We start from the raw sequence: 16,980 nt of genomic DNA, 5'->3' as shown, positions 1-16,980 counted from the left end.
TAGTTCCACTACACCCTGCAAAATTTGCAGATTTAACTTACACTCCCCCCAAGCTTCGCACATTTAGAAATTAGAACCTTGACTTAATATGCACCATTCTCTAGTCCAGATGCCCCGCATCCACAGGACATCCTAAATAGTTCAAAGCTCGATTCTTCCCATATCTAGTTTCGGTAGCTTTGTCATCAACCACGTTCGCTGTCAATCTCAAGACATGCATATGAATTCTGGCACTGTCATAGCTTGCTTCGAGATACAGTGTTCGGCAAGAGAAGTCGTTTCTTAATTAGTGAGGGCACAAAATCCCTTTGGTCTCAACCAGGACCGAGGGACATGTATCAAGATGACACTTCTTTTTTTCTCGAATACGCAAGCTTTTCATTAAGGAGGTGTTGACGTCGGAAGTGATCCGAATCAAACACCAATAGGGCCTTGGACGTCCAGGCCGCTATGGACCGAAGAACGCAGCGAGGATGTCACTCTTTCGTGGTGAAGAACGGAGAGGTTTACAAGCAAACCATCAAATGATAACCAACATGCTTACGTGAGAAGAACCGGCTAGTTTTCAGACAAACTAGCAAAGAAACTGTCGAAGCTCTCGCCCGGGAGGGACCCCGTCAGGGCAAGGACGTCGTCGAGTTGCCCTAGGTCGGCCGGCAAGCCTAGGGCACCATCCTTGGTCGTCGGATCAAAGGATGAACAACATGGAGGTTGGAGAAGAGGGTAAAAGGGTTGGAGTAGAGGTAGTAGATTGATTTGATTGTCGATTGGATAGATGGTAACTCAATCGGCCATGATCCTCTCATACATATAGAGGGGGTGGTCTTATCCCAGTAGGAAACCTCTCCAAGTCTTATTTTCAAGCTTCCCACGAGTTTGGAACAGTTCGGATCGGAATCCAAAAGGCCAGATCCGAACATGATTTTCTGTTAGGTATATCGGAAGTCCCGACTTGGGTCGGAACTCCCGACGTAGGGATAATCCCAGACACCCGAGCAGATTTCTTCAGGCTTCCCGGAAATCTCGACACCCGTCGGAACTTCTGATAGTCAGAAGTCCCGACTTGGGTCGGAACTCCCGACAACGAGGCATCTTTCCGAGGGCATAACTTCTTCATCCGGACTTCGAATTAGACGTTCCATATATGTTTTTTAACCGTCTCGATGAGAGGAACGCAATGGTGAAGTCCATTTCATATTTTGACAACTTCATAAAATAGACATTTTTGGTTGTCAACATATCCCCCCTGTTTTCAGGTGAATAATGCATGAACCTAAAAACACTTATTCAAAACCAAACAGCGACGATACCCATCTCATCGGCTGCTTAGTGACTAAGGGCGATGTATATACCGGCCATTTTTTCTAAGGGCGATACATGTATCGGCCATTGTTTGAAGAGCACTTAGGCTTCTTGCCAAACACTTGTAAAATACCCTTTCAAGTACCTCCCGTTGAATGCTCTCGTGAGACGTTCACCTTGCAATATCTTTAGCACATATGAATTTCTGAATATAACTTTGACCACTTTGTAAGGACCTTCCCAATTTAGTGACCACTTGCCAAACTGATTGCTCTTCGATCCAATTGGTAGTATGGTTTTCCACACAAATTCTCTCACTTGGAAGGATTTGCTCCTGACTTTCTTGTTGTATGCTTTGGCAACTCGAGCTTTATCTTTCTCTATTTCCTTGAGAGCTTTTAATCTCATATCAGTCACCTCATCGATATTATCCATCATCAAATCATGATACACAACAGCTGATAAATCATTTTGTTTAGCAAGCCTGTATTCATCCAAATTCACTTCGACAGGCAACACGGCCTCTTGGCCATATACTAACTCAAAAGGAGTAACTTTTGTAGCACCATGTCTTGAAATGCGATGTGCCCATAGAGCCTCAGACAAAACTTCATGCCATCTCCTTGGATTCTCCTCAATTTTCTTTTTGATGAACTTGATCAAAGTCTTATTACTAGACTCAGCTTGGCCATTGGCTTGAGCATAGTATGGAGATGAATTGAGCAACTTGATCTTATATAATTTGGCAAATTCCCTCACCTCTTTTGGACACAAACGATGTCCCTTGATCTGTAGTTAACGTTTGAGAGATGCCAAATCTATGAATAATATGCTCAGTGATGAACTCAATTACTTCCTTGTGTGTCATATTCTTCAAAGAAACTCCCTCGGTCCACTTAGTAAAGTAATCCGTAGCAACTAACACAAATCGGTGTCCCTTTAAAGATGGGGGATGTATTTGGCCAATGAAGTCTAGCCCCCAACCACGAAAAGGCCATGGTTTGATGATAGGATGAAGCACAGCAGCAAGCACAAGCTGAATATTTCAAACTTCTGGCACTCTTCGCAACCTTTGTAGTAGCGAAAACAATCGGCTATCATAGTAGGCCAATAGAAATCAGCTCTACGCAATAATCACTTCATCTTTGGGGCCGATTGATGCATACCACATATGCCTTTATGGACTTCTCCCATAGCCACTCTTGCCTGATCTGATCCCAAGCACTTAAGCAGTAAATCTTCGGCGGTTCTTTGATAGAGCTCATCATTATGCAATACATATTTGAAAACGCTCCGCCGAACACTTTTATCAATTTTGGCACTTGGATCACGTAGATATCTCAACAAGGGAGTCCTCCAATCTTCTAAATTGGCCCCAACATCACTAGAAGTTATATTGGGGCGATTTGATAGCTTCTCGGGCGAATTGACCGGGCTAGTCACAGGGAAGTCGGCTAAGCCAACAGGGCCGGTAGGCTTAGCCGATTTGGAGGTGTCGGCTTGGCCGACTAGAGCAGTTGGCTTAGCCTACTTGGCCACAGCAGAAGAGTAGTCGGCTGAGCTGACTTGGTCAGTCGACTTAGCCGACTGGTCTGTACCTACACAGGAAAATTTGAAATCTTCATGCATTGGTTGTTCTTAAATATAAAAATTATGTCCACCGACATCATAGCCAGATGCTTGTTAAGCTAACATGTTGGCCTTTTGATTTTCATGCCTCGGAATATGCCGGATTCAAAATTCGGCAAAATAATCAATAACATCAAGGCAAGCATCAAGACAAGCTCTTAATGATCCTTCTAAACATTGAAATTTACTAGCAACTTCATATACCACCAGTAAGGAATCACCATAGGCTTCAATATGTTATACCCCATGGATTGCAATATGGCCAAGCCGAATAAGAAAACTTCACATTTGGCTCAAATATTGGTGCATATATAATTTTAATCGGCTTGATGTCTCCAATAGCACCATTGTGAAAAATAATGATTATGCCAACACCGTGGCCACATTTGCAAGCCGACTAATCATATTGTCACATCCATGAAGTATATCAAAATGCATATATCATGCTCCCCAGGCCTTAAGGCCATCAAAGTAAATTTCATGGGGGGCTTTCTAATAGCACGATGGTTGCAAGCATCCATCGACTATATTTTACACTAAGGGCGATATCAAAATATCGGCTATATGAATTCATCCACATAAATATGCATAGCCGAAACAAAATATTTCGGATCTCGATCATTGATAAGTAAAATAATTTGGTAACCCCCCATAACATAAAGATCCACACCAAGAATCAAAATAAGGAGTTGAGGGATAACCATGCATACCAGGGGATGAATTCCACAGAGGCATAGGCAGAGAGTATAGATGATGCCATGACCAATGATTTTGATGATTTGGTGCAAACCTCCAACTTGGCAATTGTTTCTTGAATCTCCTCTTCTTTGTTTTTGTTGCACCACTTGCTTGAGCATCATTCTTTTGAGATTGAATTCTTTCTTTAAGCACCCATGCCAAGCCTTTTTTCTTTCAGCTTCTTTGCACTAAGCTTATGTAACTTATTTTCTTGCCACTTTGGTAAACCGATTGAGCATATCAGTTTAATTTCTGTTTGGACAGCAGCAAATCTTTCTTAATTTTGGGCACTCTCACATTCTTTTGTTCAGATTTGGCACCTAGAATATTAAGAGATGATTTCCTCACTTCTTTGCCATCAATAGCCGGATTTTTAGTGATGTAATTGGCTTTTTGATTATTAAATTTAGATCTGAACTTTTCTTCTTTCGGCCATCATACTTCACGTGGTAAACTTACTTTACCACTTCCTTATTTGATTGAGCTCCAGACCGATTTTGATCAAAATGGTCTTTACAAGATGATGATCTCTCTTAATGTCTAGGAGCTGCATACTCTATATATTGTGGCCTAAATTATGGTGAAACATGTGCCTCTTGATCAAACCAGCCCCAAGATGAATAAGGATGAAAATATACAGACTGTGGTTCATATGACATGGTAATTGGCTGCTCAAAAGGAGAATATGTTGATGCTGCGTGAGATCTATCTCCTTGCCAATTCCACTCTTGAGACTTATGCTTTGGAAGCAATTTTGATAATTGGATTTTCTTTGGCCGATTGGTGACATTTGTTTTTGCTATCTTCTCATATTTAGCTAGAAGTTCCTTGAAGCTAAGCTTCGGCCTTCTACTTCTTTGTTTGTCATGACCTTTACCTCCATTAGCTTTACGAGCATCCTCCTTCTCCCCATCTTGACAGACATGCTCCAAAAGAGGATCCTTAGCCGATTCCCCTTGCTCAACGAGATCAATCGGCTTTTCCTTTGTTTGGAGAGGTTTTAGCTACCCCCAGTGCCTTCTAGAACTGTGATAACTTTGCTATCCTCTGGAATATCTTCTATTTGCAATTCATCAACAACAACATTGCCTTCACTTGAGGGCTCCACATCTCTCTCTTGGGCGTTCAAGCTTTGAGCTTTGAGTGAATCGGCTAATGCAAGCCGATTCGAAACCTGTTTGTCATCAAGACCAATTGAATCCAATTGGTCTATGTGTTGAGCTTCAGAAAATCTCAATCGTCCTTTATCAATGGCTGATTGGATGACTCGATGAAACGCATTGCAGTCAGAAGTATTATGATAAGATGAATTATGTCATTTGCAATATGTAAGCTCTTCTAAGTTTTGAATAGATTGCAAAGCATTGTGATCAATGATTCTAATAAAATTATTCTTAAATAGGATATCAAAGATATGATCACAAAAAGTAAAGTCAAAGGTGTACTTTGATTTCTTGAGCCAATTCTTTTGTGGAGTCGACTTTAAAGCTAGGCAAACGAATGGATCGGATTTATTATCAATCCATTCGGCCACACCATTGTAATTGCTTATAGGAAGCTTTAGCTTTAATGAACTACACTATCGGCTTTGCCATATGGAATAATGTCTTGGCCGATAGAATCTGAATTTATTTTATTATTAACAAATAAATTGCTATTCTCAATCAGTCTATTACAATAATTAGCAAGGATATCTCTAATAGATGCAGAAATTGAAATAGTATGACCAGATTGAAATTTGAGCAAAATATTTGTGTTTTCTACCTTGTTGATCATGTTGGAAAAGTGAACATCCTTGATTTGCATGATATTGCTCTTCATCTCTAGAGAATGATCAACAATAGGTGCTGAATCATCCGAAGATGCATCGGCAGCTGCCGAGACCGAGAAAGTCGACTTAGCCGACTGGAAGTCGGCTAGGCCGACTTGGGCACTAGCAGGGGCAGTCGGCTTGGCCGACTGGGAAGTCGGCCTAGCCGACTCAGGGAAGGCGACAGAGGCAGTCGGCCTAGCTGACTCAGGGCAGGCAGCAATCGGCTCAGCTGACTTTGAAGTCAGCTCAGCCGATTCTGAGTAGGCAAGCAGCCCTCCTTTGTTGCTTGTAGGGGCTTGATCTCCATCAATGATGCGGTAATTACTAGATAAGTGTGCAACCCCTTTAGCTCCTAAAAAATCAAGTCCAGCTGGTTTTTGGCGCTTTCCATGCTTTTCTATAGCATGACTTCTTTTTTGAGATGTGATTGATTCGGAAAGAATATCGTATTGTTCGACTTTTGTAGCCGAACCTTTGCTTACATCTGCATCAATTATTTCTTTCATGCCCACTAGCAATCCTCTTTGAACCGATGACTCAACTGTGATCGACTTTTTCTTATTAGTCTTTCCAAAACATTCATAGAATTGCTCCTCTAATTGAGACCATGAACCAATAGTACATCGCGGCAAAGATGTAAACCATGCAAAGGCAATACCGGTGAGAGATAAAAGAAAATTTCGTACTCTCATATAGTCTTCTTTACCGGTAAAACCCAACTGTGAGAGATATATACTAATATGTTCTATAGTGGTTTTATCATCTTCACCACTAAATTCATAAAAATCAGGTACCCACCAACCATTAGGAGTTTTCAAGTAATCATAGTATAATGAGTACGGTCTATGATAAGCGGACACCTTCCATTTAGAGGAGCCATATGGATTTCTACTATGGGCTAAATCTTCATCGATTCGGCTTGGTTTGAGAGCAACATATGAAGCCGAATCATGACTATTTGCATGTGCACATATTGCTGAATTTTCATTGATTCGGCTACAATTATTAGCAATATGTGGAGTCGAATCACGAGTTTTAGCACTCGAATGCCTTGCTGAAATTTCACTATTTCGGCTATGGTCATGAGCGAAATACAAAGCCGAATTGTGAGCATTGATCTTTACATAAGGTGCTGAATTTTCATTGATTCGGCTATGGTTACTAGTAACACGTGAAGCCGAATCATAAGTATTAGCACTTAAACACTTTGCTGAATTTTCATTAATTCGGCTCGAGTTGGGAGTAACATATGAAGCCGAATTATGAAAAAGGACATTGGCATATGGTGCTGAATTTTTAGAGCAATTGGCTAAATAATTAGCATTGTTATAGCCAATTCTCTCATTCATCGGCATGTCTTGTGGTGGAACCACATATTATGAACTTATAGCCGATGAATAACAATTTATGTGTTGTATGTTGCTAGTAGCATCAAAACTCGGAGAATTTACAACATGCATCGGCTCTTGACCATAATATTCATAATTATGATGTGTGTGATGAGGGGCATTAACAAAAGTATTAGCCGATGTAACATATCTAGTATCATTACAGCTAGCAACACCAACATGAGAGCTCATAGAACTTGCAAAATAACTATTAGGATCATAAGATGTATTTACAAGTTGTACCTCAGGGTGATTGTAGTAATATTGTGATGCAACATCTTGGTACTTCATGATTTATAACTTGACCGCCTTGCTGAATTTTTCGATAAGCAGCGCAACTTGTTGCAAAATCGCAAACAAGATCACAAGGGGTCAAAACCAGATACGATCGGCCTTTTGGGCCAGATGCAACGGTAATGGCGAGCTCAAGAAGATAGATCAACGAGGAGTAAGGCTAGGTCAGAGAAATCGAATATAAGAGATAGCCGAACCAATCGTCCCCAGCGGAGTCGTCAAAAAATGTGTTGACATCGAAAGTGATCCGAATCAAACAACAATAGGGCCTTGGACGCCCGAGCCGCTATGGACCGAAGAATGCAGCAAGGATGTCACTCTTTCGTGGTGAAGAACAGAGAGGTTTACAAGCAAACCACCAAAGGATAACCAACATGCTTACATGACGAAGAACCGACTAGTTTTCAGGCAAACTAGCAAAGAAACCGTCGAAGCTCTCGCCCGGGAGGGACCTCGTCAGGGCAAGGACGTCGTCGAGTTGCCCTAGGTCGGCCGGCAAGCCTAGGGCACCATCCTTGATCGTCGGATCAAAGGATGAACAGCATGAGGGTTGGAGAAGAGGGTAAAAGGGTTGGAGTACAGGTAGTAGATTGATTTGTTTATCGATTGGATAGATGGTAACTCAATCGGCCATGATCCTCTCATATATATAGATGGGGTGGTCTTATCCTAGTAGAAAACCTCTCCAAGCCTTATTTTCTAAGCTTCCCATGAGTTTGGAATAGTGCGGATCAGAATCCAAAAGGCCAGATCCGATCAGGATTTTCTGTTAGGTATGTCGGAAGTCCCGACTTGGGTTAGAACTCCCGACAGTCGGAACTTCCGACTTTTGTCGGAACTCCTTACATAGGGATAACCCCAGACACCTGAGAAGATTTCTTCAGGCTTCCCGGAAGTCCCGACACCCGTCGAAATTTTCGACAGTCGGAAGTCCCGACTTGGGTCGGAACTCCTAACAACGAGGCTTCTTTCCGAGGGCATAACTTCTTCATCCAGACTTCGAATTAGACGTTCCATATATGTTTTTTGACCATCTCGACGAGAGGAACACAATGGTGAAGTCCATTTTATATTTTGACAACTTCACAAAATGGACATTTTTTGTTGTCAACAGGAGGATGGAGTTATATTACAAGATGCCTTGAGGCTGGAGCAGAACATCATAAGCGATTACATGAAAGTTGAACAATTAGATGCTTAGCTAAGCGCTGGTCCTAGTTTCCTGGCGCTAAGCTAGCCAACCCGTTGGCTCCTGCCTCGATCCAGTGCCGAGCCTCTGCATGTATGATCTAGATGAGGTCGAATGCCGTGCTTGCAGCTTCTCTGAAACACCGGGCATTCCTTTCTTTCCAGACGTACCAGGAGACCCACGCAAAGAGGGAGTCCATCCCGGCCTTCAGCTTGCCGTTCCTTGTTAAGCGCAGCTGCCTCCACCAAGTGATGGTTGATTGCTTCTACTGCGGAAGGTTCTGTCCGAGCGCTTGGCAGACATAGAACCAGACCTCCCGGGGTATCAGGATGACACTTAACTTTTAACTATAGTTTCAATATCTGCCTTTTCGTTGCATCATGACAGTCTGAAGTATTTGTTTTCTATTTAAAAATAGCATAAAACTATGATCATTATCGTTTTCATGAGCATTAGTGGTTGGACTGCCGGATGTTCACATGTTTCATGTTTTTAATTCGAGACTGTTAGGCAGGAGTCCACTGTCTACCAAAGGAGGCATAGCCAAATACCAAATAGCGATATCAACGAACATCCTAAAAATTCACCAAACAAGGACAAATAACCAACTCAATATATATTTTCATGATGAAAGAAACCAAAATTAAAATCGATGCCCAAGCAAAGAAAATGTTAGCAGTTTTCAACTGTAATGCACTGCACGCTGTAGAAAGATTGAACTTAGTAATGGGGGATCAGTTTATAGACCTTAACAGAACAGCCAATCCAGTATGTTTTCATTTAGTTCGGATCATTAGCCAAAACCAAAAATGAAATAATAAGAAATCCTATAAGGCTATAAGGATACATTCATTTCCCTATTTTCGTAATAACTACAACAAAGAGGAATAAGAGACTTCACTGAGGAGGAATACAAAGGTGTAAGAGTAACTAATTGACATAAAAGAGGGAGGCTATGCAAGAGTAAGAGCTGTGTTTACCAAAAAAGCAAATCAAATTCCGACTGACGGCAGTGAGGCCTTGGAATAAATATACTAAAATAGTGGTACTGAATTCATGCCGCAAAACTAGGTGTTCTTTTACAAGGATAAAGTAAATGCATCCAGATATGAGATATCTATCGCTAATTTCATTTCAGCACACAAAGGAAAAACTAATTTTATTTCAGCACACAAAGGTAGCATCTGTTGCAAGCATTGGTGTGCACCAAGGAACTGCACAATAGTTCGGCAAGAGGCTGTTGAAAGTATAGGCAGAGAAGACCTGGACCGACTATCTTTACCTTTGCTTCTCAGTATCCCTAGCATGCTGCTGCGAATGCACCTCACCTTCATGAGGCATTTTCCCAGCACAAGCAGTAGCATAAGCATCTGCAAGCCCTACAATACTCTTGTTGTAAGGATCAATAAACTTCTAGACAAATCTTTTCTCAGTTAAACAAACTGTATTATAAAAGTCAATGTTTTCCTTCACAAGCCCCTTCGCCTTCAGAATCTTGATGAAATAATGCCTGGGCATCAACCGCCTCTGCATGCTATAGCCAAGTATTGCTGGCCCATGCAAGATGTACTGAAGCTTCAACCCAACATCCACCTTCAGGAACTACACTGTGCGACTCAGCTTGCCTTCTGATATCCTCAGAATTTGGGGCGACTTGCACACCATAATGGCCAGCTCCGCCTCGGAGCATCCAAGAGTCGCCTTCATGACATCCATTTTTGCACCAATGGAGTTGGGACCAACGCAACGGACATCACACATGGCGCTCTTGAACATCCCTGTATTGCGCGGCACACCAAGCTTCTTAGCGCATGCCACCATTTCCCTGACGTCCTCGGGCTTCATGCATATCAGCATTGAGAACTCTGGAACATTAGAGGCAGTTAGATGCACTGCTGTAGGGATGCTATGTTAGGCTTGACCACATCCTCAACGTTCCAACCGAGGAGGATCGGATTGATCTTGATGGCGGAGTGCAGCAGATCAAAGCAACCCAAGAAGGAGAGATAGAACTGGAGGCGGGGAATCATTTTGGGAGCCACGAAGATGTTGGGGACGATGGCAATGAGGCGGGAGATTTGGGGAGGGGATAGCCCAATGCTGATGAGCTGAGCGAAGTGAGGGGTTAGGGTTTTGTCCACCTTGTAGCAGAGGAGCCGCGGGTACCTGGCGATTCTGGCGGCGATGTCGTCTTTGGCGAGGCTGACGCCTGTGAGAAAGGCGAGGGCGGCGTCGGGTTTGACCGGAGACTTCAAGTGGGTGAGCCCCTTGGAGGCCCTGCCCGATTGCGCTGGGGTGAGCCCGCAGGTGGTGACCAGTTATTCCTCAACGACGAATCGGGCGGGAGAAGTGGCGGTGGTGGCGGTAGAGAGGAGGCAGCGGTGGCGAGGGAACGCCGCGCAGACGGAGGACAGGAGATGATGTCGAAGGTGCAGCATCGCGACGGATCGCCGCCTCGCCGGGGAAGAGACGCGCGGACGGCGGGAGAGAGGTTTTGTCGGCCGGGCAAGTTGGTTTAGAGGGAGGTCATGGTGACAGGTTAGCCCCCGCGGTGGCTGTGGTTTGTGGGCGGGATGTCCAAATTGGCGGTGGACGGCCAACAGGTAGGCTGATGTTAGGGGTGAAGATGCCGGCCGCTAGCGGGGGCGGCTGCGGCGGCGGGGGAGGGAGAGCCGGAGAGGAAAAAAAGGCTTCGGCTTTTTGACTTCGCCTTTTGTCCCAGGCTACCGCTGGTGGGGCCGTGTGCATTCGAGCGAACGCAAACTCTCGGTCCACCTGCGCTTCGGTTTTGTCCCCGGCGAAGCCCATCCCCATCATCGGCTGCCTCCAACCTCCATGATGAACCTCCCTTCCCGGCTCCGCCATCTCCGCCGCCTTCTCGCGGCCCCGCCCTTGCCGACCCTCGCCGCCACACACTCCCCCAATCCGCCCTCCTTCCGACCGCTGCACACCACCCGAATCCTGCCGCCGCGGTTCCATCTACCCAATCTCCCAGTGCGGCGGCTCTTCTCCGAGCACGCCATCCTCCCCACTCACCTCCTGGACGAGCGCTTCGCCACGCTCTCTGATAGGATCTATGATGCCGTGATTAAGACGGGGGCGGAATCCAACGAGGGCACGGAGGCCGCGCTCGATGCGTTGGGCGCCGAGCTGACTACCCCGCTCGTCGCCGACGTGCTGCACCGCCTCCGCTATGAGGAGAAGCTGGCGTTCCGGTTCTTCGCCTGGGCGTCCCACCAGGGAGGGTACAGCCACGAACCGGCGACTTACAACGACATCATCGACATTCTCTCCGGCACGCGGTACAAGAGCCGCCAGTTCGGTGTCCTCTGCAACGTGCTGGATCACTTGAAGCGCCATGGCACGAGGTCGGTGCCGGTTGAGGACCTGCTGGAGATCCTGCGCGCCTACACGGAGAAGCATCTCACGCACATGAGGAAGCTGGCCAAGAAGCGGCGGGTTCGGATGCGTACGCCACCGGAGACTGACGCGCTCAACGTTCTGCTGGACGCGTTCTGCAAATGTGGGATGGTCAAGGAAGCAGAGGCGGTGTTCGGCCGCGTGAAGAGGAGGTTGCTGGGTAATGCAGAGACATACAGTATCCTGTTCTTTGGGTGGTGCCGGGCGAGGGACCCCAAGAAGGCCATGAAGGTGCTTGAGGAAATGATTCAGATGAAGCACACCCCGGAGAGTTTCACCTACATTGCAGCCATCGAATCTTTTTGCAGTGCTGGATTGGTGTCAGAGGCAAGGGAGCTGTTTGAGTTCATGAGGACTGAGGGGTCGACGATATCATCACCCACAGCCAAGACGTATTCGATTATGATTGTTGCGTTAGCAAAGGCTGACCGGATGGAGGAGTGTTTTGAACTGCTTTCAGATATGAGAAGTTGTGGCTGTATGCCTGATGTGACGACTTATAAAGATTTGATTGAAGGGATGTGTTTGGTGGGTAAACTGGATGCTGCTTATCGTGTGTTGGAGGAGATGGGGAGGGCTGGATTTCCTCCTGACATTGTGACGTACAATTGCTTTCTTAATGTGCTTTGTAGTCTTCGAAAGGCTGATGATGCACTTGAACTCTGTGAGAAGATGATAGAGGCGCATTGTGAGCCCAGTGTTCATACCTATAATATGCTGATGGTGATGTTCTTCGAGATGGGAGAGGCACATAGAGCATTAGATATATGGCTTGAGATGGACACAAGAGGATGTCAACGTGCTATTGATACCTACGAGATAATGATCGATGGTCTCTTTGATTGCGGAAGAACAGAACATGCAACTGCTCTTCTAGATGAGGTTATAAACCGTGACATGAAACTTTCATACAAGAAGTTTGATGCTATAATGCTGAGGTTATCAGCTGTGGGCGACCTTGGCGCGATACATCGGTTGTCAGAGCATATGAGGAGATTTTACAATGTTGCGATGTCGAGACGATTTGCAATCACTCAGAAGAAGAAGAGCATAGGCCTGAGAAGGAAATGAGTGCCGTGGCAATTCCTGCTGCTGTTTCTTGTTACTGTGGATAATCAGGAGCTTATTCAAAGGTAATTGATGCTGTGTTTTCTCTGATTTTACTGCCAGCTATTCGTGGTAAATATATTTAAAATGTGCTTTGGATTGTGGTCTAGACATGGTATTTAATTTGTTCGTGCAATCTGCAGTGCATCTGAAGTGGCAAAACAAATAGCATATTTCAATCAAGTTCTTCTCTTATGGTATATCTTTTCCTAAACTTGCTGCCATGTTCCTAAACTTGTTTGTTACCTTGACCTCTTCTCATCCCAAAACTAGTGCAATGCCTGCTAAGAATGCAGTGAAATCTATGTATGTACAGAAATACCAATATGAAGTAGGATGCTTTTCTTTTACTATTTGGGACACTAATCTGGGTATGCCATTATTTATATCCTTAATCAGTAGTCCAATATGTGTTTTGCTTACCCTCTCTGATATAAAAATATAAGTGCTTTAGGACATTGAAAGAATTTACAAGGTGAAACTTTGGCCATCATTTTCCTAAAAAAATATTTTATTTTGAAAGGCAAAAAAAAGGGCGTACCCGGCGCAGAGAGCTCCCGCTCTGTGCGGGGTCTGGGGAAGGGTGTTAGTGGCAAGCCTTACCCTCGCATGTGCAATGCGAGGAGACCGCGACTCGAAACCGGGACATTCCGGTCACAGGCGGTAAGACTCTACCGCTTGAAAGGCAAAATATATTATTATGAAATTGTTTTTTCATGAGGTGTCTAGCTGCAAAACTATTGTTTTTTTAGCTATTCATGGTCAAACCTAAAAATGTTTGACTTAGGACAAACTTAAAACTACTTATTTTTATGACCGGAGAGAGTACTGAATAGGAAAACTTTATCAGCGTGTTATAAGGATATTTTACAGTTGATTTTACTCAACTGAGTTGAAATGGCTTAGTAGTTGGTTTCTTCAGGACACGGTGTTTTAAAGACGTGTCTGTTTGAATAATTGCTAGTAGCTAGGTGACTCAGTGAGTTCCTGTCACTGATTTTAAGGCCTAATCTATGCTGAAAGATAAGTAAGCAGCCGAGCTTTTCTACTCTCTTTCTAGAGCTAACATCACCAACCGAACTATCATGGAGCAATGGACACAAATGGTTTGGAATGCCTTGTGTAGCCAAGCTATTCAAGATCCCGATGGCCAATTTCTTCTTGGATTGTATGAGCTTTACTTTGTTATCCCCATCTGGGATGTAAGCAGGAGGGAAGTGGAACCTTCCTTGAATTCCAGTTATGATGATTTAGGGCAAGGAGTTAAAACTGGATAGTTGTTGAGCCAATAGGTTATTTAGCAATTTTTGCAATAAAATAAGGTCTGAAGGTGCTAGGTAGCATTTATGCTGGTTGAGACTGCAATTTCATGCATTGGTGATACCTGAGCTTTTATCAGGTGGATCCTTTGCTTTTCAGTTTGCTTGTGCTGAGCAGGAGTAATGTTTATTCTAAACATGATTTCATTGTGCAGGGTGGTTGATGTATGCCAGCACGGACTGTATTGTTGGTACAAATTGCGGTGGAAGAAGCACTGCGTTTTTTTAACGTAAAATGAAGAAGCATTGCATGACCTTATTCATTTGTTGAATTGAACCGGTGCTGTGAATATCAGTGCGTTTGTATTGTAGAAACATGTACAAGGTAACCCCTCAACCCCACCCATTAACTGTTGCGACGTGACAATACACCAATCCACTGGCGCCAGAAGTATTAACTGCAGTCTTATTTTGTTTGAATCCTATGAAGAGAACCTCTTTTATGGCCTACTTGTTCATGTAGGACCCCTTTCTTCCTTACGCTCAGATGAAACGTGTAACTGTATAAGCCTAGAACTGAATTTCTTGCCATTAAACATGTGACCCACACCACTTTCCTCAACTCCTGTCTATATGTTTCCCAATATCAAATTTTGGGCTATTTCAAAACTTGACTGCTTAAGGAAACATTTTACTGATAGCTTGTTGCAAGGTTATTATTATTGGTTACACATCCAGTTCATTTTCACTAAAATGGGACGGGGTGCACTTTATTTTGCTTCAAAGAGCATCTTTGTTCTATTAGTAGTGTGCTTACATGTAGAGGGTGACAATGACTAAAATTTGGTCGTTTTGGCTGGTGGCTAGAGTTGAAGACCTAACTGTAGTACATTTAGTGTGTGCACTGCAGCTGCATCAAAATTGTGGCTACACTGTCGAACTAAAGATTCCAAACTAGTAAATAGGTTCATGGCTACAGCAATCAATGACTTATCAAGGGTTACTACCGAGTACTGCCGAACCAAGAAATTTAGCACACCACTAATATCTGTGTAACACAGCCAAGATTCGACCGCTTGTGCGAGTAGGAAGATGGATAGTCCTTTTATACTCTCCAGCTTGCCTCATGATGTGTACTAGGTAACTAGGTATCTAGTAGTATTTGGTAACTTGATTTTTAATTCTTTAGTGATCCTTGATGCACATAGTTTGGTACTGAAACTGCACATTATGCTTCATCGAGCTCAACTAATGTTCAGGCTGGTGATACTTCCATACTTGCAGGTGACGGCTACTGGTTATCAACAGACATATCGGGGCATCGGGCGAAAGCCGCCAAAGGCATATGAGTATATGACCCGCATTGGCTTTGGCTCTCTCTCCTGTCCCTGGTCCTTGTTCAGGTGCTGTAACCTAGTACTAGCTATCAAGGGCTCAAACTCAAAGGCTGTGAGCCTGTGAGCAGACCTAGGACGGCCATAGCTGTGTACCATTTGCACCGGCTGAGAACCTGGAACGCACCATGCCAAGAACCCCTGGAATTGAGAGCTTCGGATCATCGGATGCCATCAAGCGAGCCGAGGTGAAATTCTCTGAAGTCGAGACCTCATGGCAGGGACCGGCGGAGCGCTTCGGGGTTCGCGGGTTTTCATGAGTCCCGAGGTAAAATATGGCTGGCTCTGACGGAAAAGACCCGGTTCCTGTCCGGCCGTCCCATGCCATGCATGATTCTCCGGGTCAAGCAGCTGTCTGAAATCCGCATATTTTTTACTGCTCGTATATTTTCTTTTGGCAACCTCTGTCTTTGCCATAAGAATCTGTATGCTGAGCGATGCGACATGGAATTTCACAGGAACGGGATAAAATGGTATAGGAATTTTATAGAAGGAGAAATTCGTTTTTACAGGAAAAGTGTAGGAAATAGAAAAAAAAAACTCTTGCATTCCAAAGTGGTTCTATGGCATTCCGTTTTTTGTAGGACATTTCGTTTCATGGACTCCCTCAGCTAGAAATGTAAAAGCTTTTCGTTAGAACAAGCTTTTGTCGTTTTGACCGGTAAAGTATTTTGAAGCTGTTAATGATTTATGTCTTGTATAAAACATAATATGCCATTAGAATAACTGTTAGTCAAAGGAATAAAATACAGTATATTTTCTGCTGTCACCACAAACAAAAGAAAAGACATATCGAGCGCTCTAGAGAAGGAAACATAATCAAGAAACACTTCTGTGTGGTTCACTTTTAGATGAAACAAGCAAGTAAAAAAAGACCCCAAACTAGGTGACTAGTGATTTTTATTAAGAAGAAAATATTCACCTATAAATTTAAGGCCATGTTTAGATCACTCAAAATCCAAACTTTGGCACTATGCAAAAAGAAGATTCCCCGTCACATCAAACTTGCGGTACATGCATGGAGTACTAAATGTTGACGAAATCAAAAACTAATTGCACAGTTTGGTTGTACTTTACGAGACGAACATTTTGAGCCTAATTAGTCAACAATTGGACAATTATTATCAAATAAAAACAAAACGGCACTGTAGCTACAGTGCCGCTACAGTGATTTGGCCGGCGCCGATCCGGTGCAACTAAACACGGCCTAAGTAGAAGGGACTTAGAATCTTAGTGGTTGGTGCAAGCTAGACTCACTTCATGAATCAGGCAACTCAAACGAATTAAGAGAAAAAATGGCCACTGCTAGTGCTAACTAATCTTATGTCTCCGGCTTTGAGTGAGCAGCGGACGGCGGCGCAGAGTGCACACGCACCGGCTCAGCTCAAAAAAGCGTTGGCGTGACCTGTGTACGTGTATCTGACACGTTTGGTGCGACTGCGAGTCT

The 16,980-nt window shown here is 44.0% G+C and overlaps 1 protein-coding gene and 1 pseudogene across 3 annotated transcripts; one reads left to right on the top strand and one right to left on the bottom strand.

The window, feature by feature from the left end:
- Positions 1 to 9,631: 9,631 nt before the first annotated feature.
- Positions 9,632 to 10,939, bottom strand: LOC136474926 (transcription termination factor MTERF4, chloroplastic-like; annotated as a pseudogene).
- Positions 10,940 to 10,988: 49 nt separating this feature from the next.
- Positions 10,989 to 16,194, top strand: LOC136474925 (pentatricopeptide repeat-containing protein At1g73400, mitochondrial-like). Of its 3 annotated transcripts, XM_066472493.1 has the most exons (4): positions 10,989 to 12,906; positions 13,024 to 13,077; positions 14,355 to 14,524; positions 15,424 to 16,194. In XM_066472493.1, the coding sequence occupies exon 1, from the start codon at positions 11,189 to 11,191 to the stop codon at positions 12,842 to 12,844; it is 1,656 nt and encodes a 551-aa protein (XP_066328590.1). In that variant the 5' UTR covers positions 10,989 to 11,188; the 3' UTR covers positions 12,845 to 12,906; positions 13,024 to 13,077; positions 14,355 to 14,524; positions 15,424 to 16,194. The 3 variants fall into 3 exon arrangements, with proteins under 3 accessions (XP_066328590.1, XP_066328589.1, XP_066328591.1); XM_066472492.1 differs by lacking the exon at positions 13,024 to 13,077; XM_066472494.1 differs by lacking the exon at positions 13,024 to 13,077 and having other exon boundaries at positions 14,355 to 15,279.
- Positions 16,195 to 16,980: the final 786 nt, after the last annotated feature.

The sequence above is a fragment of the Miscanthus floridulus genome, chromosome 8 (assembly GCF_019320115.1).
Source record: "Miscanthus floridulus cultivar M001 chromosome 8, ASM1932011v1, whole genome shotgun sequence".
Lineage (NCBI taxonomy): Eukaryota > Viridiplantae > Streptophyta > Magnoliopsida > Poales > Poaceae > Miscanthus > Miscanthus floridulus.
This window is presented reverse-complemented; position numbering and strand designations above follow the sequence as displayed.